At 39.6% G+C, this 23,964-nt stretch overlaps 2 protein-coding genes across 7 annotated transcripts; one reads left to right on the forward strand and one right to left on the reverse strand.

The window, feature by feature from the left end:
* Positions 1–8,213: 8,213 nt before the first annotated feature.
* On the forward strand, positions 8,214–18,912 carry ube3a (ubiquitin protein ligase E3A). Of its 5 annotated transcripts, none has more exons than XR_011240670.1 (13): positions 8,214–8,536; positions 9,667–9,713; positions 9,901–10,181; positions 10,269–11,479; positions 11,564–11,708; positions 12,564–12,769; positions 12,922–13,086; positions 14,001–14,156; positions 14,241–14,314; positions 14,423–14,566; positions 15,052–15,655; positions 17,350–17,615; positions 18,046–18,912. XR_011240670.1 is itself a non-coding variant. In XM_020081442.2 (11 exons), coding segments are annotated over exons 2-11 (2,505 nt in total). In that variant the 5' UTR covers positions 8,214–8,536; positions 9,667–9,711; the 3' UTR covers positions 15,173–16,115. The 5 variants fall into 5 exon arrangements, 1 of the variants encoding a protein (XP_019937001.2); XR_011240672.1 differs by having other exon boundaries at positions 10,094–10,181; XR_011240669.1 differs by having other exon boundaries at positions 17,350–18,912.
* cnga3a (cyclic nucleotide gated channel subunit alpha 3a) lies at positions 16,844–23,596 on the reverse strand. Of its 2 annotated transcripts, none has more exons than XM_069522487.1 (9): positions 23,416–23,596; positions 21,394–21,518; positions 21,072–21,161; positions 20,027–20,155; positions 19,853–19,912; positions 19,228–19,416; positions 18,990–19,091; positions 18,796–18,902; positions 16,844–18,708 (listed from the first exon to the last, which is right to left on the reverse strand). In XM_069522487.1, exons 2-9 carry the CDS (start codon positions 21,492–21,494, stop codon positions 17,312–17,314), a joined length of 2,175 nt encoding a protein of 724 aa, XP_069378588.1. In that variant the 5' UTR covers positions 21,495–21,518; positions 23,416–23,596; the 3' UTR covers positions 16,844–17,311. The 2 variants fall into 2 exon arrangements, with proteins under 2 accessions (XP_069378588.1, XP_069378587.1); XM_069522486.1 differs by having other exon boundaries at positions 20,027–20,200.
* Positions 23,597–23,964: the final 368 nt, after the last annotated feature.

A 23,964-nucleotide genomic window follows, 5' to 3' on the forward strand; every position in this document is an offset into this window, starting at 1 on the left:
GTGTCCATCTCGTCTGTTTGCAGAAAAATTGTTGTCTGACAAAAGTTATAACAAAATGTTAACTACAAATAAATAAACCATTTAATTTTTATTTAGTTTTTTCACCGGCAACTCCTCAGGGAATTAACTTGAGCTTTACCTGCTAAAAGCTCAATTGTGTTCACCAGCTTAGTCATTTTGTCTGACAACTCCTAGGTGTAAGGCGGACAGTACAGTGAGTTTAATAAAGCATTATTGTGCAACACAGTTAAAACATAAAACATAACAAGCAAAACATTTGTGAGCTGTTGTAAGCTGTAAAACCAAAATCATATGAACCTAAAGGTGCTTAAAAAAGTGACAAAAGCACAATTAAATCAACGTTGCTTTAAGAGAATGTTGGGAAATGTAAGCAGGCATATTGACTTACAGTTGCCACTTGTGGCTACAATGCTAATTGTTTAAAATGGTAAATGCTCTGTATTAATAATCAGAATCAGAATACTTTATTGATCCCAGTGGGAAATTGTGTTTGTTACAAATGCTCCAAGTGAAAGGTAGAAATATAGCATATAATATGAAAAATACAATATATACAATATTGTGCATACTGTACATTGCATTGAATATTTAGTGCAAATGGATATGCTTGTAATGACTCCAGTTTGTTGACTCAGAGTTTTTCAGAGGGAGGAGTTGTAAAGTTGGATGGCTTTATAGATATATATGATCTTAATATATATATATATATATAGAGAGAGAGAGCTTTTCTAGTCTTGATGACCACTCAAAGTGCTTTACAGTAAAGTTTATTGCCATTCACACACACATTCACACGATTGTGCATCAAGCGGCAGCACTTTATTTTCTACAAGGAGCGACTGGGGGTTCAGTATCTAGGACACCTCAGCATGCAGAAGGGGAACACTGAGATCGAACCACTGACCCACTGGTTAGTGGACAACCGCTCTATCCCCCTCAGCCACAGCCGCCCCCTTTTAGCAAAAGTTAACACTTGAAAACTGCAATTTAAGGTCAATGGAGCAGATTTGGAAAGAGAGTGACTTTCAAATGGCTGCTGTCACAAGTATTTGACCTCTGAACGTAAACATAAACGTAGAAAACTAGAACCACTAGAAAAACCTTTAAATTAGTTTCAAAGTCAGAACCACAGTTGTGAGTAGCCCAGTGGTTAGATCTTGACACAGTACCAAGGCCGGGGGTTGTATTCCCTCAATGTCCAACACACATGATGAAATGAAAACTTCTCATGATGTTCCAAAGTGCTTCAGACAGAAACAAACACCAGTTTGAAACTGCAGATTGACTTATACATGACTCGAACCTTGACCTCACTGAGTCCATTTGATTTTCACAGCAGTTCCAGGCTCTGAAGGAGCTAGTTGTCCTATGTCTCAATGATTTACAGTGCATGTGCATAAATTCAGCCCTCAGTGTCTCTGCTCTCATCCACTCACATCTGTACTAAGGTGTGAGGTGAAAGTCCTTCAGAAGATGGATGATCTTTGGCCTGTGTTGCAGCACTTTCTCTTTGCCTGGTGAGCATAACATCGGCAACACGGTGGACTTTATTAATGTTTCTTTTAAGGTACAATGAGGGAAAAGGGACAGATGAGCCTCTGCTGATGCTGACTTTAGCGAGGAGCTGCAATTACTGAGCACCACTGCACTTTGCGAGCGCAGGTTCCTCGTCTAAACACAGGGATAATGATGACTCCTCTGCCCTTGCAGGGCTGCTCTCTCCATCTCTTTCAAAGCCCAAGTGTAAACCAGCCAAATTGATCAGCTATTTTTTCTGCATACTGTGTGTGGAACTGTGGAACTTTTGTGCCATTGTGCAAAGCTTTAGTGTCCACACTACAATATTTTGGGGGGTTCATCTGCTCTCTGTGGCATTAGATAAGCAGCACATGTAGTATAATGGTTTTTTGTCACACGTGTCACATATTGTGTTATGAGAATTCATGAGAAAGATTGATAATATAATTAAAAAGGCTCCACACTGGAAATGAAGGATTTCTCGTAGTCGTCTTTCATTTTCTTTAATAATTTTTTTTTGATGACCTGCAGTCTACAGACAGAGAGGAGTCTAATTCCGCAGAAGCTAATGGAGTTTGATTTGCATTTTATCACTGAGGAGTCTCATTGATTCTGCTCATTAAAGTGGCCTTGACCCGCTTCATGACACATTGTTTTAACAAGCTTAAATCAGAGCTTTTTCAATTTCAGAAGCTGCCTAGTAAATAACTTGGACCAATGAAGCCGTCAGAGAACTGCATTATGGGAATCGTTTTAAAAGTTCTCATTTCCACTCTTCCAATAGCATAGAGTTTTGCTTGTACATTTATGCCTGTTAAGATATGCTAAGGTTACTCCATCATTTTACTTCCAAATTACAAATGCTTTCTGCAAACCAGGGCCATCTGTATTCCAGGTGGTGGAACTATTGCAAAGCTCTGTTCTGCACGTTGCGTAGGAGGAGCTTAGCCAAAGCATTTTTGCTCTTTTGCAGTATAACTCCCAAAAAACACAGGAAACCATCCAACAGACACAGCAGGGACACACACATAGACAACAGATAGACAAACACCTATAGTCATTCACTGTCTCCACTTCCTCTGTGTCTGTGGGTGGAGAAAGGCTCCTGGTTCTCAGAAAAAAACTATGTCTTTTTATGCCATAACTTAAGTAAAGCAGTGTTTCACTCCCCTCTCTGACTGTTTGTGTTGCACCTGCTGGTTGAGGTCAGAAGGTGCATGTTTAACCACACCCATCCGTGATGTCATGATGTCTTTGAGTAAACCTGTGGGTCACTGCAGCGCAACAGTAAAAACAAGCTGCTCGGGAGATGTTAAATTACTCTTTAATAATCCAATATATATTATTATAATTCATCCTGAGGGGAGCATGAATATCAAATTTCAGGGCTATGCCATAGTCACTGGAGGGGTTCATCCACTGGGGACCATGAATGTCTGTACAAATTTGTATGCCACTCAATCTTATAGCAGTTAAGATCTTTGGGCTATAGGTTGCTCTACATGAAAACGCATTAGGGTTCATTAGGGTTTATCATCTGGGGACCAGGGATCCATCCAATAGTCATCAAGACATTTCATAAAATACTAAAAATGTCAACCACATGGCAGTGCAAGATGAAAACTCAGGGAATCAACACAGTAAATGGGATACATCCTCATTGTCATCATCATTATTGTCATCCCTGGAGCCATACGGTGAGGTCACGACAACAACAATAAACAAACTCAGCATAAAGAAGAGCAGGGATATGTTTTAAACAAGGACTTAGACTTAGACCGATACAAAATCAAATTCCTTGTTTTTGAGACATTTCAACCATTTGACCCTTTGTTATGATGACATCTCATTCTGCTAAGTATAGAAATTCCCCCGGGTTGATGAGTTTGGACAATGAGCCAGAAGTGAGAAGGCTGATCAGAGATGTGGCCTCCATGTCTGTAGGACATGTATACTGATCACAGAAGACATCTGCTCTGTCTTGATTGCCTCGCTGACCCCTGTCTCTATATGGCACACTTCCAGGAAACACTTAACAACCATGATAAAAAAAAAATCCTACACATCTGTCCTACACGCAACCTTCAACGTCCTCTCCTGAACTCTGCACCACCTTGCAGTCACATTCCCAGGTTGCCAACAGTAAAATTGAGGCTAATTGATATGTTCCTGGAAAAGAGACATGCCGTGATGATGTCAATTTTAGGCGCCCTTAATCCATATCAAATGGCTGGGAGGCCAATGATATAACCCCAGATTATGACACACACAATGAGAAGTCATTGCTGCCAGTGTCGATTAATGTCCAGTGTTAGATCTTGACCTGAATCATTGGCTGATAAACCCTTAATTTCCTCCATTTGAAACATAAATTATAACAACCCACGTTGAAAGATTTCTAAGAAATGATGAAACATTGTAATTGTCTCTTTCTGTTCTTCACATCTTTTCTAACAGATGAGAGTAAAACGGGCAAAGAGATTCATGTTTCATGTTTCACAATTGGTATATTTTAAGTTATGTGTCTCTGGTATGCATCTCCATATTTCAACAACCTTTAATTTTCCCCCCAAAAAGTATATATTGTACATTGAAGCCAATTTCACAAATGCACATCCTACATATTATTCTACTCTAGACAAAAGTCTGATGGGCTCAGAAAATAATGTCGTCTAGATCAGTGGTTCCGAACCTGTGAGTCACCTGATAAATTTAAGGTGTCACATGATGATTGGAAAGCAGATAAAGCATATCACACACTGGTGGAAGAGTCATATCTCATAAATTGTATTTATTGTATGTAAATGTTTTGTGTGGAGGGTTCGGGTTAAACTACGTCTTCAGGTGTTATAATAGATCACATTGTTAAAAATCACATCATTGTAATATTATAAACACATACCACAAACATTTCAATATTCGCACATTTTGTCTTGACCTTGGCATGTTATGAATATAAAGACATATCCTGCCTGTTTAAGCCTCTTTACACTGGCTCCCAGTCTGTTTTAGAGTCAATTTTAAGAATTTACCGAATACTTTTTCGGCACCAGCACGTACTTTAAGATCCTCGGGCAGAGGTCTTTAATCCGTCCTAGTGGCCCGGCTGAAAACCAGAGGGGACAGGGTTTGGCAGTCAGGGCCCCGAGGCTCTGGTGCAACTTGAGGAGATCAGTCAGCTGAGCTAGTGATTCCTTTTAAGTTCCTTCCGAAGACATACTCCTGCAAGAGAAGAGAAGTAATTCTTGTTTTGAGTATCATTATTATTATTGTTGTTATGTTATTATTATTATTAGGTTTTTCCCTCTGGAATTAGTATTGAGAGTAGAGAACATTAGTTATTAGTAACACTGGAGTATTTCCAGTAAAGTACAAGTTCTTCTGCATAATTTGCTTAGTTACTTTCCACCACTGGAACTATACATATTTTATATATTTTTTTCTTTAAACCCTGCTATAATAGTATAATGTAATAATAGTGTAATGGGCCGGAAGACCTCCTGAGACGTCTCCACTTACAGCATGCCTGATGCTTTGTGTGCTTACAGCGTCTCCCAGTGTTCATGTACATTACTGCAGCCCTGTTCTGCAGTAATGTATTATCTACCTGCTCAAAGTGAGACAAAAGGTTGGTCATGCTGTGCGTCATATTCTTTTATTCAACATGACATATTTATTTCACATACCCCACGTTCAACACCGAAACTAACTTTAGCTTCTGTGTATTCATGAGTGGCAGGAGTAGCTTCATAGCTTTCAGGGACATGTTCCTGAATGTACTCAGTTATTTTAGGAGTATGACTTTTTTCCATGTAGGGCTCTGCTGTGTTCTCATGTATGAAATGTATGACAGGAACTAAATGTCCCACTATAAGTGTAACACTGTGTTGTGCTTGTATGCTGACAGAATAACAAACATCCTCAGCACCACAAGAGCAGTGCACATGGATTAGATGATGCATAATTTACAAGGGTCTATTGTAGAATGAGATGGCAGTGGTTTGACTACCTGCTTCCTACGTCAGGTTTGGTTTATGGTTTATGAATATGATTTAGAGGTTATGAATGAGATTGCACTGTGTTGGCCTCCATCAGCACAGCGAGGAAACATGATTTGTGGTTTTTCAGCATTGGTTTACTCCGACTGCTGTGACTTGTGTGTGTGTGTTTGTGTGTGCGCGTGTGTGTGTGTGTGCGTGTGTGTGTGTGTGTGCGTGTGTGTGCGTGTGTGTGTGTGTTTTCAGATAAATAGAATTTTCTGTATTATATATATAATATATATATGTATGTATATATATATCTATATATATATTAATAGATATATTGTATATAGTTAGTCATTGACAAAGAAAAAACAAAACACATTGGTAGACAAATTTGTCCTTGTAAAAGTATTTTTTTTCTCTTTCCCCAATAAATTAATATTAACATAATTGATATGGTGTAGCCAACAGGATAACAAAGACATGAATAAATAAATGAATAACAACATATAACATAAAGCATCACATGAATATACGTATGTATAGTCTTCAGTAACTGCAGTGCAGGCTTACTAATTATTAATATATGTTATTGTCAATTAGATCACACCTTCACTCCACTTCTCATTCTATCATTAAGTTATGGTGCACTATTGACGTTAAAGGCCCAGTGTGTAAGAATAAGATGAAAGGGATCTATCGGTAGAAATTTATATATAAAATAATTCTAAATTCTCCTGCAGACACGATATGTCAACCATTCATTGCATTCAAGAGGGACCTCAGATCATGTGGCTGGAGGTCATACATATCATCTGTGGAGCTGAGGGGAGGAGAGAGTAAGGTGGAAGGAGCAGCATCCTGGATGTGCTGTAGAGAATAAAAAAACAGTCCTGGAATGATTCAGCCACACCCACCAGCTTCCCTCACCTGGCACACAGAGTTGCTCAGTGCTGTCTTTGTTTTCCATTTTATTAAACAAGGACAACGCACAAATACATTAGTCTCAAAATGAGAAGAGATGATTTATGCCAGATTTCAATCAGCTAATTTCCATCTGGAGTTCATGCAAAACATTTTTAGCTGCAGCAGAATGTAGAAAATGTCAAATTTACAGTAACAGTGTGTTATGTTTTCAAATCTATAACATATATGAAGCCTTTGAGTGGTTGTTTATATACGTACACTCAGCTGTTAGTTTAAGGTTCACCAACCTAAAACTAAAGTGGTCCAACACTACAGTCCAGGAATAGATTCTCCTTTATCAGTTTTAATGAAACTGATTTAGAGAATCCTTGATTCAACTTTGTTTTGATTTTGGTGACAGCACTTGATTTGGAATTCTCATTTCACTGTGGTGATCCTATTCAGTCTACGCTCACTGATATGAATGGGTCGGAACCTCTTTATATACAGTCTATGGTTGGAACATATAATGGAAGCAGCTGAGTTTCTGTTTCCTGTCTGTTCAACTTAAATGACAGTGTTTCAATAAATTAATGAAATGAAACTCTTGTTGTTCCCTTAATTTTTTGTCTATTTATGCATTTTGACCAAGCTTGAAAAGAAGACTCTGTACTTGTGGTTGTGGTGCATGATCGAGGCAAAATGGCTTAAGTTTGACCCTCAACAGTTTTAAAAGCAGAGACACCAGTTTCAACTTTGCCTAAGATCTGTGAAAATTAGGCCCAGATTCTAAAAATGCCTTTTTTAATACCCTAAAACTACACACATTTTTTTGTTTTATGGTCAAATGTCTTCCACACCTCCTATTTGACAAACTAGTCCCACGGCATTCATCAACTTTTGTCAGTCTAAACTTTAGACATTAACGATGTTGATTGTGAAGGTCTTTAGTTGAACAGTGTGTGTGTGACAGACAGCAGGGTAGGTGAAAGTGAGGATGGAGCTTTTCCATTCTAGCTCTGATCTTTACCCTGCGATGTGTTTATGCAGGTTTTGGTTCTTTGCTGTGTCTGTGGTGCAGGTTCATATGTAGACAGTTAATCAGGACACAATGTGATTTCTGATATTGTCTTTCTCTGCTCTTTCAGTTGTAGCTCTTGTTCAAGCATTACTGTATTAGAGGAAATTCAAATTCAAACTAAGATCTCTTCTTTGACTTGCCATTCTCTCGTTGACATAAGCTCAATTGAAGATCAATATGAGATTTACACTATGTTCTCATACTTCTTAAATCTAGCTCATGGGAAATAGCCTTCCTCTTGTCTTAGCTTGCCAGATCTTAAATTGCTCCTATTTTTCTTAGAAAAACAGATCAGAATTTAATAATCATCAAATAATATGATGAATTTATCATATTTATATTGTATAGGAACCAATGCACTCATATATTGTTAAAGATAACAACGTAATGATAATAAACAATAAAAAGGACAGAATAGATTATATTAAGAATGAAATTATGAAATAAGTATATAAGTAACTAAAGAATAAGATTATTTTTAGTGTACCATAGTATATTAGTATATCATAATAAATACAACTATATGAAAGCCAGAATGAAAAGATGGGTTTTTAGTTTACGTTATAAAATATCTATAATTTCGAATCCTACTGAGATGCGCCTCAGAGGAAAGTAACTAATAATAAAGTCATGTCACATCTAAAGGTTCCAGGTCCAGATGTGTGCAGCTGTAATGACGTGCGGTGTGTTTCTTTACGTCAGTGGGAGGAGGAGGAGGAGGAGGGGGCGGGAGTCTGTGGGGGTGGTTGACAGGCCCGCGCTGCATGCCGGGATACGAGGCTCTGTTGTTTACACGATAGCAGGGTAGGATGTGTTGTTTTGATCTTCTAACTAAAAGTCTCGATCACGTCGTGTCGCTGCAGTTTCACTGAGCTGAGGAGACCGGAAGCGCAGCCGCAGAGACTGAAGGGGACAGAGTGACATCGGCCGAGGACACACTGACACAACACACCGCTGCTTTTTGCACCGTCACTGACACACACACACACACACACACACACACTGAGAGCTACCCTTCACTTCACAGGTCGGTACTTACACTGATGCAGATGTCACATCTATGTATATAAATGTTTATGTGTGTGCAGATCAGGAGTTTGTTGATTTGGTAGCGATCAATAGATGATGGGTTTTCTGAAGCGCTGTCATGTCGCTGTTAAACGTGATCACTTGTCAGATTTCAGCAGCATCATCATCCTGGAGAACTGAGTTGAACTGAAGTGATTTAATGTCGTCTTTGCTTTGCTGAATCACATCTCTCTACCAGCCCTGAGCTCTTTGATTTGTTGTCTGTGTGTGGTTTTTGTTTGTCCTTGTTGTCAGCTGTGACTGAGTATTTGACAGTAATATGAGCAGGTTTTTAAATATTTGAATAAACACTATTTGTTAAAACTAACTCATTTAGTTTACCCCACAGTAAAGTTTTTTACCTCAGGTTTCCATTCATTTCATGACTAAACTGAAACATTTGTCTTATGGTGTCTCCAGTATGTCTCTGCAGAAGGATCTTGTTTATTAAATACACTTAGTAGAGCTGATATTATAGACGTGTGTGTGTGCGCGTGTGTGTGTTGCAATACACAAATGAAATGTGTGAGGTCATTTAGCAGCAGTGTTACTCCAGAGCTATGATTTTACGACTGAAACGTCAGACTCAAAAATATCTTACACACAGCTCTCGAAAAACTCATCTCAGTTTTTAGAAATGTTTATATTTCTTGTATTAATGTGAGGAAGTGTCAGATATCAGATTTTCAAATATTGATATTGGCATCTGGTTCAAAATTCCTTTTTGCCAAATACACATAATATCCAATTGTTATCAGTACAGTTTTTTATCTTCTGGAGAAATGTTTTTTTTAAAATATATATATGTATATATATACAATATATACAGTATAAAAATGCTATATACAATATATATAACGCAAACCTTATACATACAATGTAAACAATATACACAGAGTAAACAGAATACATACAGTGTAAACATGATATTTATGAAATGTATAATTTAAACAGAATATGTACAATTAAACTATGTATATATATATATATATATATATATATATATATATATATATATATATATATCATGCAAACAGAATATATACAGTGTAAACATGATATAACATCATTGTTAAACCTTTCTTTCAGAGGATCATCCTTTGGACCTGCAGGAGGAAACTTGAATCCAGCCGAATGTAAGTGACCCTATCAAGACTTGTACTCAAGTCATTTTAGCTTAATTAATTATATGCTTGTTCAATATAAAGTTCTGCTGGGTTGCTGGGTTTATTATTTGCATTGCATATATGTGTGTATGCTTGTTGCTAACATTTGATGACACTGAATCATCCGGCAAACTTCCTGTTTGAATATCATACACAGGAACAGAGCGACTGCAAAGCATCTCATTGAGCGCTACTTTCGGCAGTTAACTGAAGGCTGTGGAAATGGCAACTGCACGAACGAGTTTTGCGCATCATGCTTCGATTTTCAACCATTGGATAACAATTCAGCCGCTGCCAAAGCACTGGAGTTGTTTAAGATTAACGCCAAACTCTGTCCTCACCCCTCCAAGAAAGAATCGGACACCTTGCACCCAGACTCCAGTGTTGACGACAAGATGAGTGACATGGACCTTTGTCCCGACAAGGAGGACTTCTCAGGTAAACTGACTCTAGGGTTCTTATGCACACTGACATTGGTTCAGTCAACTGTCTTAATTCAGCTTTCAATGTGTTGTTTTGTTGCAGATGTGCATTATCTCACAGAGAACACTGTGTGTAGGATCCTGAGTTTCTGCGAGGAGCAGGGGGACTACTCTGCTCTCATCCGCATCATTGGCAAACTTTTCTCCAGTGCAGAAGCCCTGATGAAGAGTTTTCGGAAGAACGAACCAAATGCAACAGATGACCTGGACTCTTTTACACCCACAGATGTGGACAAGCAGGAGAAGCAGAGTGAGCAACCCTTGGAGAATATCGGTGCTTCCTCTGCAGCTGCTTTACTAGACAAGTCTCCTAAAGAAATGTTGGACCCCTGTGAGGTAACTGTGGACATTGACGCAGTGAGGAGAGTCTACGACAGACTTTTAACCATCGACCAGGTGGAGGCCGCTCTCGTGAATGCTCTTATTTACCTCACCCCAAACATGGAACTTGACCTAGATTACCTTGATGTGTATGAAAATAACCCAGATTACTTGAATATCTTCATCATCGTGTTGGAGAACAGTAACCTTCACAGTCCAGAGTACCTTGAGGTGGCGCTGCCGCAGTTCTGCAAGGCAATGAGCAAGCTGCCAGTCACTGCTCTCGCAAGACTGTCAAAGCTCTGGTCGGTGTACGGTCTCCCGCACATCCGCCGCATGATGGAGACCTTCCAGCAGCTCATCACTTTCACAGTCGTCAGCAACGAATACGATGCTGAAAATCTGGTCAACGACGACGAGACAGTGGTGGCTGCTACCCAGTGTTTAAAGGTTGCCTTCTATGCAAGTATCCTGGGTGGAGACGTGGACGTCGAGCACAATGAGGAGGATGACGATGACTCGGAGTCAGATGAGCTCAGCCTTCACGAGTTGCTGGGTGAGGAGCGGCTCTATAAGAAGGGTCCTCGGACAGACCCCCTGGAGAAAGAACTGGGAGTTCGGTCCATAGATTGTATAAGACCTCTCCTCCCCTATGAAGATTTTGTTAACGAGTCAGTGAACGATGTAGTGGAGATGGACAAAGATTTCACCTTCTTCAAGGTCAACGCCGAAACCAAGTTCTCTTTTCAGAGCTGCCCCTTCATCCTCAGTGTCATCACCAAGAGCCAAGGACTTTACTATGACAACCGGATCAGAATGTACAGTGAACGGCGCCTCACCGCCCTCTACAGCATGGTGCAGGGACAACAGCCCAACCCCTATCTCAAGCTCAAAGTTCGCAGAGATCACATCATCGATGACGCCCTGGTCAGGGTGAGTCACAGGAAGTCACAGTAGTGTTGAAGTGACGTAGTCCTTCTGTGTTTGTCAGCTCATTGAATGCTCTGTGTGTTGCAGCTGGAGATGATCTCCATGGAGAACCCCTCTGACCTGAAGAAGCAGCTGTTTGTTGAGTTTGAGGGGGAGCAAGGTGTAGACGAAGGAGGGGTGTCGAAGGAGTTCTTTCAATTGGTCTTGGAGGAAATTTTCAATATTGATATCGGTGAGACCATTTTACAATGTTTTTGGCTCCCTTGATAAAAAAATTTTATCAGACAAATATGAAACATACAAACAAAATATATATATTTTAAAAAAAAAGGATAAAATCTGGATCCAATCTGTGTAGATGGTTTGGGTGGTTGGTTGAGAGTGATTTCCAAGCCTCTGTAACTGATTTGTTGGCTGTGTGGACTCGAACAGTTGACAGGTATACAAGGTCATCAGAACCCAATCAGGAAAAGAGAGGGAGTTTGTGATTACTGCTGTAAGCCCTGTTAATAGTGCTCAGTTTTTTAAAAATATTTGTTTCCTATGCATCAGTGTATCACATCACATTCCAGTAATTGTTTAACATTTAGAAAAATTAACTTTCTTGTTGAGAGGAAGATGAGAAGACTGATATGACTGTCATCATATCGGCCCGTTAGATATGAAGCTAAGCTTTGCTTTGCACAAAGACTAGAGAGGATGGTCACACTGAGCCTGGCTCTGTCCAAAGATAACAAATCCACCTACCATCATCTCTAAATCTCATTGATTAGCACTTTATATCTCAAGTAATACATTCCTAGAAAAATTGTGTGAAAATAACAATTTGGGGATTTACAAGAGGATATTTGTTGAGCAGTTTTTTGGTGAGGAGCATTGACTTCCTGGTGTTTGTGCTGGTTGCCTGGAAACAAGCAGAACATTTAACATCATAATAATGGTCAGAGCTGTTCCAGCATTGCCAGTCTTAAAACTAAGTTAACTGTCTTCATGTCTCATATACAGACCTGAAATGATCAATCTTTGAAACTAAATACTGAATAAGTGTATTTCACAAAATGTCTTTCTTTTCAATTTGTCTGAACAGGAATGTTCACCTATGACAACGATACAAAACTCTTCTGGTTTAATTCATCCTCACTGGAGAATGAGGCGCAGTACACACTCATTGGAATCGTCCTGGGACTCGCCATTTACAACAACTGCATCCTTGACGTCCATTTCCCTATGGTCGTCTACAGGAAACTGATGGGGAAGAAGGGGACCTACTTGGACCTGTCAGACTCACATCCAGTATAGTAACTTTCTCTTAATAAAGTTGTAATATTTTACCAGCTATGCAGCAGTTTGTAAAAATACTGAGGGAAAAAACAGTCATAAATCCAAATGTCTGATTACTGTAGGTTCACTGTAGAGCTTGACAGCAAATGTTTCTGTTGTTGCAGACTCTCTACCAAAGTCTCAAGGGTTTACTTGAATATACTGGCAATGTGGAGGAAGACATGTCGCTCACCTTCCAGATATCACACACAGACCTTTTTGGAAACCCGGTGTTATATGACCTGAAGGAGCAGGGAGACCAGATCGCTGTTACCAAAGAGAACAGACAGGTGATGTGTTTGAAATCCACTGTTGTATATAAATTCAGTGGGGAAATTCTGCTGACAGTGGCTGATGTGGCCAAAAGTGACAAGCACAAGGTTTATGGTATAATGTAGTGAGCATTGAGAAGCATGACATGCTGCAGTTTTGCCAAAAATGTAATTTGTAGCCATAATCTATGCAGTAAGGATGAGGCGGCAGTAGTGAGGTCCCACCAATGTAAACGCTTGGCAATCGTCAGCATCATGTGAATCGAACAGGGAAATCTAAGTAGTGAGAACCTAAAATGACAGAAACCATCTTTGATGAAAAAAAGAATAGTTCTTTGTATGGCCTATGTCCTTTCCTCTAACATGGAGGAGACATGGATTATGACTTATAATGCAGCCAGATACCAGGGGGCGATAAATATGATTTAACTTCACTTTCAGGGAGCTGTCATGCCTTTCATATTTATATACAGTCTACAGGTATTGATCATAATAGTTAAAATAAGGCCAAGCAGCCAAACCGGAGTGTACTAACTTGAGAGAGGGGAGGAAACGTGTGTGAAATTGCATAATCTTGTTGTAAAGCACAGCAGTTGTGAGTTGAAATTAGATTTTGGGAAATATTCCTTGCAAGAGCTGCATTAAATCAACTATAGTGGAAGTTGGAGCTCTAGACAGAAACCTGATATCAAGTTCAGATTTTTAAGTAGAGAAACAATCACTGACACAATGTGTTGTTCCTCTTTTGGTTGAAGTGTTCACTTCACAACACTATGTATGAATGAGCTGTTTATAATCATTTTCTGGCCAAAACCGTATATTTTCTTCTCCCTCCTAAAAGCGCAGAATAAAGTCACTCACTGTTTGAAAAATGAATCACTGCTTTGCTGTTCATTTAAAGTTGTTTTTGTTTGTACATTTATAATTCACAGGAGTTTGTGGATCTCTACACTGATTACATACTGAACGAGAGTGTGGAACGACAATTCAGAGCCTTCAAAAAAGGTTTCCAAATGGTCACAAACGAGTCCCCACTGAAATATTTGTTTAGGCCAGAGGAAGTGGAATTGCTTATCTGCGGAAGCAGGGTGAGGAAGTTAACCTTTTTTATACTTGCTGCATAATTAGCCTGAGTTTTATGACTAACAGATACATCTCTTGTGATTTCACAGAAACTTGACTTTGAGGCACTTGAAAAGACCACAGAATACGATGGAGGTTATAGCAAAGATAGTCAAATTATAAAGTAAGTCTGGCTTTAACTGGAATCTGACAGCATGTTTTAAGCAGCAGGTCATATTTTAGAATTGACAGGTCATTGCTGTTTAAATTTATTTTCATTTTCTGCTCACAGATATTTCTGGGAAACGATTCACTCCTTTGCTGAAGAGCAGAAGAGGTTGTTCCTTCAGTTTACCACCGGCACAGACAGAGCACCAGTTGGCGGACTCGGCAAATTAAAAATGATCATCGCCAAGAACGGCTCAGACACAGACAGGTACAGAAAAGTGTGGTGCATTTTCAAAATAAAAGCTCTGTATTTCAGCTTGATATAAAGCACTGCAGCAATAAAACAAACATTGCGTTTTTTATGTTCCGCAAACTGACTAGACTGACTACAAAGCCCTGTTTATTAATGAAATTACTATTGCATATCCAAATCACACCAAATGTGACACTGCACTTAGAGTAACCAAAACTCAATTGGATGCAAAAACAAACATGCGCAGTTGTTGTTGTTCCATTGTTAAAATGTACCTTTAAGAGAAGTTGTGTCTCAGGTTGTTAGCTAATCACAGAGTAGGTACTTCAGTCCCCAGCTCCTCCTGTCTACATGGCTAAGTGTGCTTGCTCCCAATGGTTAGGCTAATACCTGGCCTAGTGCCTTGCTGTCATCTGCATGTGAATCAGTGTATTAAAGGCAAACTGAGCATTTTTTAATAAAAAAACATTTTTGGTTTTTACTTCCATCCTCTCTTGCAGGTTACCAACCTCTCACACCTGCTTTAATGCACTGCTGCTCCCAGAGTACTCCTCCAAAGAGAAACTGAAAGAAAGACTCCTCAAGGCCATCACTTATGCCAAAGGATTTGGGATGCTGTGACAGATCCACAGAGGAGAGTATTCTGACTGCATTATAACAAAAAAGGGAGTGCTGCAGAAATGCAGATGCAAATGAAACCATGACACAAAATGCTGCAGTAACCCTGTGCCTAACTCACCTCTATCAGTCGAGCTCCAGTGTCAGCCTTTTACTCCGAGGCCTCTCTTCTTCTGAGAGTCAGTTTCATTTACAGTAGGTTTTCCAAAGAGTTTTAACGTGGCACTTAAATACGTTCTCTTTTCCACGTGTGTTTTGTTTCTGAGCCAACATAAAATTAATATTTGTGAAACTGTGAAAGTGCACTTACAGTATACACAGTGTTTTAGGGAATGCCAGCACATGCATTTATTCTTTGGATTTAGTTTGACCTGTCTTATATTTCTGCAGTTCTTCATAATGTAGCAGGCGGCAGTCCTCAGCCCATCTTCCTACATCGGAGTGGACTGGGCGTAACGGTGCTTCTTGGTTGTGATTGTCATTGAGGTGAAGCCTTTTTATTACAGCCTCACTGACAAGCTTATATATTTGAACTGTTTCCTGCCAGTGATAGAACAAACTCACCTCTAACCGAAAGGTTATTTTCAAGTATTTTCTGTGTTGTGTAACGTTTGAAAAGAATACTGTGTGTTGTGAAACGGTGAACCCAGAGTACGCGTTTTTGGTTTTGATAAGGTTTTAGAATGTATTTACTGACTTGTCGGTTCAGACTCTCACATCCTGAAAAGGTTTTTTTTTCTCTTCTTTCGGTTTGTTACCTGTAAAGTGCCAGTGATTGCACATTAGTGGGTGTGATCACGAAATGTGTAACACCTTTTGGAGAAGAAGAGTCACATGAAATGTTTTTATTTGGCCAAATAACTCAGGTACATCAATTATGTGCAGATAATGTGAAAATCCCATGTAAAGAGACATTTATGCAAAGTTAATAAAAGGTGAAAATACATCTATAAAGTTTGTCTTAAATACTTAAAGAGTGTCTACTAATAACATGGTATAGATCTCTCAAAGCTGCTGATGTCAATACATGTGTATTATCAAAGCGTCACATGACTGTGGATTATGTGAAAAGGGTCGATCTTAGAGGCAAATGCAATAAAAATGTATCACCAGATGCTGCAGTGAATCTCCACTACAGAGCCTTCAAGTCACTGTTAGGATTCTATGACTGTTGTTGCCATGACGGCAATCTGCCCCCATGACACCAATGAATGTTTGTATCAGTCTTATATGTAGAAATAAAATTAATCAGAATAAGATGCAATTTTGACCTGCTGTAGTTTATCGGAGGCAGCAGAAGAAATGTTCAACTGGGTCCACAGACTGAAGGCACACTTTCCCACCCCCACTGACTGCTACAGAGCACTGGTCGCCTTTATTACATTTGTATTAATATTGAAGCTATCGCATGTCCCAATCACTCCAAATTAAATTCTCATTAACAAAACACATGATAAGTGTGAAGCCAATAAGATGAACAGTTTGCGAAAAAAACAGACACAGAGGCAGACGTTTGTGGAATTAGTAGATGTGTCGGGTTCCTTTTTTCACATATGATTTGTAGCCTCGTTTTCAGGGTCTTTGAAGGTATGATAAAAAAAGCTGGGAAACAAAACAACTTAATGCTTTCACTGCTGCAGAAAAACCTGAAAAGTGTAAACACCTACACTGTCATTTCTGTTATATGAACATTTTTTGTTTATTCACATTAACAACATTTACATTGCAGATTTACAACTGTGGAGAATAACTTACAAACAGATCTGGCATGTAGGTTTATTTTGTATATTTGTACATCAAATGGATATTGAAGTTGTGATAGTGTGAAAGAGTTTCCTTTGTACTTTAGAAGATATTTCCTGGGAAAATGACGTCAATACTGCTCAGAAAAAGAAAACAATTTTCCTAAAGCCATTTTTTGCATACACTGCTTCATACTCAACAGCATGACAACATGAAATTGGCTCTTACTGTAATCAAAATATACATTTGCTGCATACACTGTACACAATTTGACACATTAAGATGAACAAACAAGATGTATAAATAGATATAAACATGGGCCTTTTTAAAAAGTGTCAATGTTTTATTATGAATGAAAAATCTCTTCTTTTTCTGTCAAGTCCTGAGGTGTCGCTCACATCACTGCACTTTTTTGTCTTTGTCGGCCACCACTTCAGAGAGGTCCTCCGGCTGTATGGATTTCACTTTGGACTCCATGTCGGTGATCCTGTGCTTCATCCTCGTCTGGCTGGAGGTGAATTGTGCCATTAACTGGGCAAACTTCGTCTGCATCAAGTCCAGGTTGCTCTGCAGTCTGACGATCTTTTCCTCCAGGTCTTTGGGATCGGCGCCAGCATTGGCGACCGCCTCGTCGATCAGGTTGTCTTTCATCAGGATGGCTTTCCCCTTCTCCTCCAAAGCCTTCTTGGCATCTGGATACTCGGTGAGTGCTTCCACCAAGTCATCTTTGGACAGGGCAAAGAGATCGGAATAACCCACACTTCTAATGTTGGCAGTTCTCCTGTTGCCTGCCTTACTGCCCTTAATTCCCAAGATACTAATTTCCCCAAAGTACGCGCCATCACTGAGCACCACAAACTGAGTGACTCCATCATCGGCCACCACGGCGAGCTTCCCCTCCTTGATGATGTACATCTCCCTGCCAATATCCCCCTTCTTACAGATGTAATCTCCAGGACTGAACACCTGCGGCTGCAGCTTCAGTACCAATTCAATCAGGAGACCCGCCTCGCAGTCCTGGAAAATACGCACTTTTTTCAGAGTATCCAAATGTACATTGATGGCTATCTCAGCCTTGAGCTTGTCAGGGAGGTTCTTCAACACCTCCTTCTCATCACAGGTCTTCTTCTCAGTCCACAGGTAGTCAAACCACTTGATGACCCTGGCCTCCAGGTCTTTGGAGACCTTTCGGAACTGCATGTACTGCTTAATAGAGTCGATCTTTGCCTGGAACTCAGCACGAGAGGCGTTCATGTTGGAGATCATGGCACCGACGTTACCGACGATACTAGCAAAGATCAAGACACCAGTGAGGAAGTCGGCGATGACAAAGAGGAATTCCACATCCCTGACAGGTGGAGGGGTTTCTCCAATGGTGGTGAGGGTCAGTGTTGACCAGTACAGGGAATAAATGTACTTTCTGGCCAAGCGGCCGTGCTCCGGGTGGCTGATGTTGGGATACACCCACGTGTCAGACCCAAAACCTATTGTTTTTGAAATGGCAAAGAACATACAAGCATTCCAGTGGATAATAATGAGGATGTAAAGCACGAGATTGCTGATTCGGAACATGTTCGGGAAGCTGGTTCTGGTTTCAGTCCGCTCAAAGAACTCGAAAAGCCTCGACAGTTTGCAAAGACGGTTGAATCTAAACTCCGGGTTGTTGAATCCGAATTTCAGGAACAGCAGATCAGTGGGTATCATGGAAATCATGTCGTACTTGAACTGAGATGTTGTTCTGTATTTATCTCTCAGTTTCTTGGAGTCTTTTACCAGCAGGCCTTGTTCCAAGTAACCTGAGGGACAAATATAAAAATTAGGAGCCAAAAAAATCCAAATGACATAATTGTTTATTTATCTTGAAACATTTTGTAGAATCCAACCTGTTCTTGATCTGACAAATGTGTCTGTGAAGTAGATCAAGTCTGAGGTGTAGTCCAAGAAAATCCAGAGTTTTGTATAAGAGTTCTGGAGTTCATTAAAACAAGCTCTAGAAAACAGAGAGAATTATTGTCAGATTTTGTGAACATCCCACTTATGGAAGAATACGTTTTGATGCAGGTTCAATTGGAAATACCTTGTGACAATCATCATTAGGTTATAAAATACTGGGCCTGCGATGACAGTCAGCCATTTGTAGTACTGGTCTGCGGCTGGATCCATAATCCAGATTTCTTTCCTACAAAAACAACTCAGAATGAATTCCTGTTAAAAGACTTTATGTTCAAGTTCATGTTTTAAACACACATGTTCTCTCTGATTCATTTGTCCATAACCAATAGACATGTTCCACTTCTATCTACAGGTATACTTACGGGGGCTCCTCTTTCTTTTTATCATCCTTCTTATCATCTTTCTTGTCATCCTTTTTCTCATCCTTCTTCTCATCTTTCTTCTCATCCTTCTTCTCGTCTTTCTTCTCATCCTTCTCATCTTTCTTCTCGTCTTTTTTCTCCTCCTTTTTCTCCTCTTTTTTAATCTCCTCTTTCTTGTCCTCTTTTTTGCTACAAATCACAAGTTTACTTTGTATTGTGGTGAAAAAGAACGGAGGTGGTCTATTAGGGGCTAGACTATCTAACAGACTACACGAGGACGCGGTCTATACTGGAGGTTTCACAAAACTGTGTTGGAAGATCTGGTGCAGGTCATACATAATACCAGCAGATGGCAGCTCTCTCAAGTGATTGCAATACACTTCTGTACAACCCACAGCAAAAAAAAAAACTCTATCTCAAATAAAGGGAGGACTTTTTTCTGTGTACTCCAGGAGGAAAAGGGGCAAAAACACTGGAGGATTGGACAATGTGGTGTCAGGGATCTCTGTGCTATATGTTATTTCCTGCAGGATACAGCACACTAGCGACACTATAACATCCAACAGGATGTCAAGTTATTTTTCTAGGAATCTACCTCTATTTTTTATGATGTGCACACACTTACTCGTCTGTGTTGTTGCAGTTATTCATGTTGTAAGTAGCTAGCGGCCACTTACTGGCGAGACTTTGGAAAGAAATCAAGGACACGGTTTTTCTCACAGTGAGCGACTGGTTGTTACTCATTTGATGTAGACACGTTTAGGAGTCAAGCAGTGTTGCCTCACAGTCCAGTACTTACTTTCTCTTATGGGCCGTGCCGTTTTGACCCACAGACTGGGCATTGCTCTCTCGACTGGCGACGTCTTTGAGCTCAGGGCCTCTGAAGCGATCCAGGAAGGAGTCGTACCTCTCTGTCTCTGGGTGCATTCTGTGAGAGGCCCAGTTTCGCAGCATGAAGAAGAAGTAAGAGAGCCTAAAGGGTCAGCGGGAGATCAAAGAGCACAAGGTGACTACGCTAGGAACTAACTATTGGTAATACCTACTCATATTTGATAGGTACATATCAGTGGTGGGGGAAGTGTTCAGTGATAATGTACAAAGTGTTATATTTGATGTGAGCAAAAGTGCTCATTCTACAGACGAATATCTACCACAACTCATAAAGTATATGATCATGTATGAACTTATTTAAATGTTGGAAACAGCAATTTACTATTGTAGCTGCTCGAGGTGAAGCCTCATTAACCTGAAATAGCCTTTATTAGTCAATTCAGTTCAACTTTTTAAAAGTGCCAAATCACAGCATCCAGTATCACAAGACAGCTAACATTGTAATGTTGAGAACTTAAAAGTCTGTAAGGCTTGTTTACTGCGAGAATCTAATTTTGTTAACGTCAGGACTTAGATGTGTTGGAGAGGAATTCAACAACAAACAATTGGGAAATGAATATAGTAAAGAGTTCTGCCCCCGTAAAGGGTTAAAAAATAAATCAGAGAAATACAGGGGGGAAATAGAGGAAATGTTGTATGGTTAGTTATTTAAATAAACTCATGCTAAACTTTTGGAAGGGGTTACAAGCCTTGTAATTAAAGCTTTGTAAAAAATGTTAAACTTTAACAATGCATAGTATGTAATGTGTATCATCTGAGATGTAGCTTTTAACTAGAGTGGCCAAACTGAGTAAAAATGTTCATTCTGAAATATAATATAGTGTAAGAACAGAATTAAATAAAAGCGATTTAAAAAAGTAGCTAGAAACTGTATTTGAGAGCAGAACTTGATGAGATTGACTGAGTTACTACTTCCCACCACTGGTAAATACCCACTTACTGCAGAAGTTTACCTGGCCATTGCTTCAGCACCTGTAAACGAGTGTCTTTGAGACTCTGAGGATGTTGTTCTCTCAGAGACATCCTCACAAAGGGAGTGAGCTCTAGTGGAAGACAGCAGGATGGAAAACGTGACAAAGACAAACTCAATATCAAACTATGCAAACTACACGAAACAGCTCATGAAACTGTGGGGTCAGTTTAATAGTTGAAGTGTATTGAATAGCAATGCAATCGTCCCTGATATGAAAAGGTTGAGTTACTTCCTAAAATCCCACCAGGAAACTAGAACACGAGTATTTACTGAATCTATAGACTCTCATGTTGATATCAGACCTGCTGTCTCCATTTTCAATGACCGCCAGCTCATCAGCAGGTGGGTTGGTGGACAACCGCTGTCTGGTTGAAAGGGACTTTTCACTGCAGATCTCTGCCATGTTGTCGTGTCTGGCTGTGCGAGCCTGCAAGCACACCGGTAGACAGAATGTACACAATGTGAGGCTGAAACATGGTGGTGCACATGCCAAATTTTACAAGCTGGAAGTCAGACATCAAACATTGACTTTTGAGAGTTGTGTTGTTGATGTCTTCACTGAGTGCCACTGTTCACAGTCTGTCTGAGAGGAGAACCTAAAAATACATCCTCATTATGTCCTTAACACTAAACAGGATCAGTCCCCTCGCTCTGTGAACGATCAGCTGCTTTTTAAAATAACTAAGCTATGGCTTACAGGTAGACTATAGTCGCTGCGTTTGCTCTTGTATACGGCCTGTAAAGTCAATTAGGGCACCACTTAAAGAACAGGTACAAGTGTACGTGGCTGAGGGCAGTGACCCTCCTCAGTTCTGGGTGCAGTCTGGAGAAACAGCCACATCGACTCCTGTAAAAACCCATCCCAAGATCTCCCTTTAAAAAATATTATTGTGATATTTTGATACAAACTCGATGTTTTTTAGGCTCTTGTGAAATTTCTTGTGTAATTAAAATTCAAAATGCAACATGTTAAGTGAGATCCAACTCCTTTTCAAACCTTAAAAAATAGGGTTTTTTTTGTGTGTGCCTTGATAAATAATGACTTGCTGATCTCTGGGGAACACCAATGGTTGTAACACGTGCACACGTGTAGATTAGTGCTAATTCCAGGGAATAATCCAACCCCCACTGAACTAAACTATGCTGACAGAATCACCAAGAAGCTGAGTGCCTGAAGGATCATAAAAGGTAAAGCCGAGAGTGTGTGTGGCTGATCCTGAGAATACACGTGAACTAAAAGTTATTTGAAATCAATGTGACTATAATTTGATTTTTACCCAAGTGTTAAATGCACTTACTTTCAAACAGACCAACTGTTAATATTTGCCCCTTGAGAGAGTTGTGCTTTGATTACACCAAGAAACATGTCTATTCACATTCAGGTGAACATTTATTAAAAAATACATCACTGTGACATTGGACAAACTGAAGCAGAAAACCTTTACCTCCCTCATAACAGATGATTAAAAATCTAATGCTGACACTTCCAGACAATATGAAACACTCTCTGAATCACCTGCTGCTGATGAGAGCTGAAAATAATGCAGTATGCAGAAGTGACATTCTGGAGTCCATCATGTCTTCTGTCATTTTTTAAATGTGTCCTCTGTTGTAATAGAGTCCTTTAAAATAAAAATCAGTGTCTCACAGTTCCACTGTTTTTTTCGGTTCCTGGAGATTAGTTGTTCTGAAGGACCATGGGTCAAGACCCACTAAGAGGCTTGTGTCTTGTGGTAAAGTTGTGAATTCACAGAGACAGCCCCTACCCTAATATATCAAGAACTCATTAGCCACATTAAAGCCCCTATGCAAATTGACTGTGTGATTTGGTAGTTTCTTCATAATGTTATATAGACATAGGCCCACTGTACACACTTCAAACACCTACAGGCCTCCAATGTGTCATGTATGCATTATCTGTTCCATGGAAACATTTCACATAGACTTATCATAACCTAATGATTCCCATGATATTATAATATGGTATTTAGTGTGTAGTATCTACATCTATCATTCAATATGTTTTCAGTCAAGACTCAGTAAATGTTGTTTCAGCAGTTTACACTTTGTGTTTGCTGTAACTACATGTACATTTTTGGATTTAGCAATAAATTCACATAATTAATTGATTCCTAATGTAAAAAATAAAACAAAAATATTTTACTACTTAGACGGTTTACTTGACATAAGCTGTTTTAAAATGCATATTGTTAAAATTGGTCTTAATTACTGTAAATAATCACAAGAATGTTTCAGCAAACATTTAGTTAGACAGTGCGTAAAACCTGCTGCGTTTTTACGCATAACTTTCTCACTAAACTCACCTGTCCGAACCCTTTTCACACTAGCTTTTCCAACCCGAGAAAACGAGTCATTCTCCTCTGATCACCTCCTGATAATTCCATCTTCAAATCACAAATATAAAATAAATCCTTCCGTCAAAATATTCCCTGATCGCTTCGACGGCACACAACGTCACCAAAAATATCGATGTCTACTCTCCAAAATTAGAGAGGAGAGAGGAGACCGAGCTGACCAATCCCAGATCAGACGAGGGGAGGAGTCCTGTCCATCACTGTGGCTGCCATCACTGTCCACAACACACACACACACACACACACACACACACACACACACACACACACACACACACACACACACACACACACACACACACACTCACACTCACGCACACACACTCCAGATGATGGGGTTATACAATTCATCATTACATCTTCCACCACCTGTATTGATTTTCTATATGTCTCAATTCATTTTTTGTTATGCTCCAAATTTCGTCCTTGTTTGTAAGTTATTATCATTTTATCATTATAGGTATTATTATTGTTGAATATAGTATAAAAAAACATGTG

The sequence above is a fragment of the Paralichthys olivaceus genome, chromosome 3 (assembly GCF_024713975.1).
Source record: "Paralichthys olivaceus isolate ysfri-2021 chromosome 3, ASM2471397v2, whole genome shotgun sequence".
Taxonomy (NCBI): domain Eukaryota; kingdom Metazoa; phylum Chordata; class Actinopteri; order Pleuronectiformes; family Paralichthyidae; genus Paralichthys; species Paralichthys olivaceus.

Coding starts and splice junctions, on each gene's coding strand:
- ube3a (XM_020081442.2), top strand. Junction 10,182..10,268: donor CGACAAGGAGGACTTCTCAG/GTAAACTGACTC, acceptor GTTTTGTTGCAG/ATGTGCATTATCTCACAGAG. Junction 14,157..14,240: donor TGCTTATCTGCGGAAGCAGG/GTGAGGAAGTTA, acceptor GTGATTTCACAG/AAACTTGACTTTGAGGCACT.
- cnga3a (XM_069522486.1), bottom strand. CDS start 21,494: ATGGCAGAGATCTGCAGTGAAAAGTCCCTTTCAACCAGACAGCGGTTG. Junction 21,162..21,393: donor ATTGAAAATGGAGACAGCAG/GTCTGATATCAA, acceptor GTCTTCCACTAG/AGCTCACTCCCTTTGTGAGG. Junction 19,417..19,852: donor AACTGCAACAACACAGACGA/GTAAGTGTGTGC, acceptor TGTGATTTGTAG/CAAAAAAGAGGACAAGAAAG.